The sequence below is a fragment of the Egretta garzetta genome, unplaced genomic scaffold (genome assembly GCF_000687185.1).
Source record: "Egretta garzetta isolate BGI_Z169 unplaced genomic scaffold, ASM68718v1 scaffold1153, whole genome shotgun sequence".
NCBI classification, from domain to species: domain Eukaryota; kingdom Metazoa; phylum Chordata; class Aves; order Pelecaniformes; family Ardeidae; genus Egretta; species Egretta garzetta.
Genome location: NW_009259126.1, coordinates 16,719 through 18,636, shown reverse-complemented (window position 1 = coordinate 18,636; position 1,918 = coordinate 16,719). Strand labels below are relative to the sequence as shown.

Sequence of the window (1,918 nt, the reverse complement as noted above, 5' to 3'; positions counted from 1 at the left end):
CCGGGCGGGCGGCGCCCGTCTCCACGCCGGGGCTGGCTGGTCCCAGCCTCCAAACTGGCATCCGCGTGACCTTGGGACCCAGCGGGGACAGCAGTGTGGACACCTCGCAAACCTCCTTCCTCTGCCAGGACCGCCCCGGCTACGCCTGCCCTCGGCTGCCACAGTTCTCCGGGGCACAGCCCTGCGCCGGCAGCCCCAGGGAGATGCTGGCAGCACAGAGGATGGCAGTCAAGCAGGGAAATCCAGCCAACGATAACAAGGGGAGAGTCATCAGCTCGGACCGGCCCTCGAAACTCATGTTTCCACTACTCGAATGAGAGGGAGCGGCTTGGGGCTCGACAGCCTTTTGCTGCAAGAGAGGGGGGATTCGGTCAGACAGACGGACTGGGTGGGCTTTGAGAGGAAAACCTGTGGGAGAGGCCCTTCCCCAGCCCTGGTCGGGGATGGGTCCCCCCAAAGCCACCCACAGGAGGGACCTCTGCTCCCCTGTACTCCCCCAAAAGGAGGGATGCAGGAACAGAGACCTCTGCAAACAGAAAAATATACAGCATGCTCCCAGAAGAGCATCCCCGAGTCCAGCACCACCTCCCAGACCGCAGCTCCCGCTGCCCCAGGCAAGATGTGGACCCACAGACGAAGCTGCTGAGCAGGCAGGCAGCTCCCCCCGTCGCTGGAGGGTACCTGCCCCCCACGTACGTACCTGCCCCCCACGTACTCCGACTTGGAGCGCACTCTGGAGCTGTGGCTGCCCCGACTGACTTGCTTCTCGATCAAGTGCTCTATGCGGTCGTGCATCTCCAGGTTCTGCAAGAGACGGAGCTGTGGTTAGCGACGGCAGCTGGGGACAGGCGGGCCGCGGGCACATGGATCTCTTGCCGAGGGACGCTCCGGTAGAAGCTCGTGCAATGGGGCAGCTCTTCCTCGAGGGAAATGAAGCCCAGCCCTACGCAGGGGCAGCTCGCCACAGGAGAGCCGGGGTGGTTTGTAAGACCTGCTGCACACCCGGCACGGAAACCCACCAGCACATCATTTCTCCCACTGGATGTTTTCTGCCTGTGCTGGCTGCACTGTCCCCATGCCAGAATTAGCAAAAGTAGTCACCAAGGGGCAAAGAAAACACTACAAGTGCCAATGCAGGCACCGTTTTCATCTAAAAGGAGAGAGGTTTGACGCTTGTTACGGTCCTAGAGGCTGGGATGCAATTTTAATTTCCGACGCGCATGCGCTCAGCTGCAGCTTTGTAAGCACGAGGGGCTTTGCTGCCAGAGAAATGTGCTCGATGAGGTTATTTTAGACTCAGCTGGAGCTCACAGCTGCTCCAGCAGCACGGGGAAGCACTGCACCAGCGCAGAGAGCCCGCACAGCCCCCGGGGCAGCAGAGGGGACGCTCTCCTGTGCGAAGCCGGCGGCAGCGCAAAGGAAGGGCTCATCCCCGCGAGGGAGCCCGGCCACGACACGCAGGCGTGCAAAGCCTCTCACACCGAGAGGCTTCAACGAGAGGGTCCGAGCTCGGAGCAGACCCCGTGCACCCCCCAAAACCGCCCCACCAGGACGCACCTCAGCCTCCAAGTAAGCGACCCGCTCCTTAAGCTCCTGGATCACGGCGTCTTTGGCCTGGATCACCGTTTTGGAGTTCTGGAGCTGTAAGAGAAAAGTTCATAGCGGCTGAAAAATCCCTCTCCGGTACGGCTGGGCTGGAGAAACGTGTAGGAAGGAGGGCAGCTGTGCCACCCCTCTGCCTGTTAAGACCCACAACGTTAACTCCAAGGTCTGCACACCAACCAATCCAGAAAAGCCTCAAATTAAGTCTGGGAATTAAGCCCCAGGTGAAGGAGCCTCGCTCACACAGCTTGAGATTTAACTCTTTCAGCAGGGCAAGCTGGGAGCACCGCACGCCTTTTGCACGCCCTCTTGTGTG

The 1,918-nt window shown here is 60.8% G+C and overlaps 1 protein-coding gene across 1 annotated transcript in view; it reads right to left on the bottom strand.

Annotated features, from left to right (window-relative positions):
- Nucleotides 1–21: 21 nt before the first annotated feature.
- Nucleotides 22–1,918, bottom strand: part of TUFT1 (tuftelin 1) — a gene marked incomplete at its 5' end in the record, with an annotated part of 9,004 nt that continues 7,107 nt past the window's right edge. Inside the window, 3 exons of the mRNA XM_009635546.2 lie at nucleotides 22–349; nucleotides 701–804; nucleotides 1,558–1,641. Coding sequence (XP_009633841.1) covers nucleotides 295–349; nucleotides 701–804; nucleotides 1,558–1,641 — 243 coding nt within the window. The remainder of the gene's footprint in view (nucleotides 350–700; nucleotides 805–1,557; nucleotides 1,642–1,918) is intronic.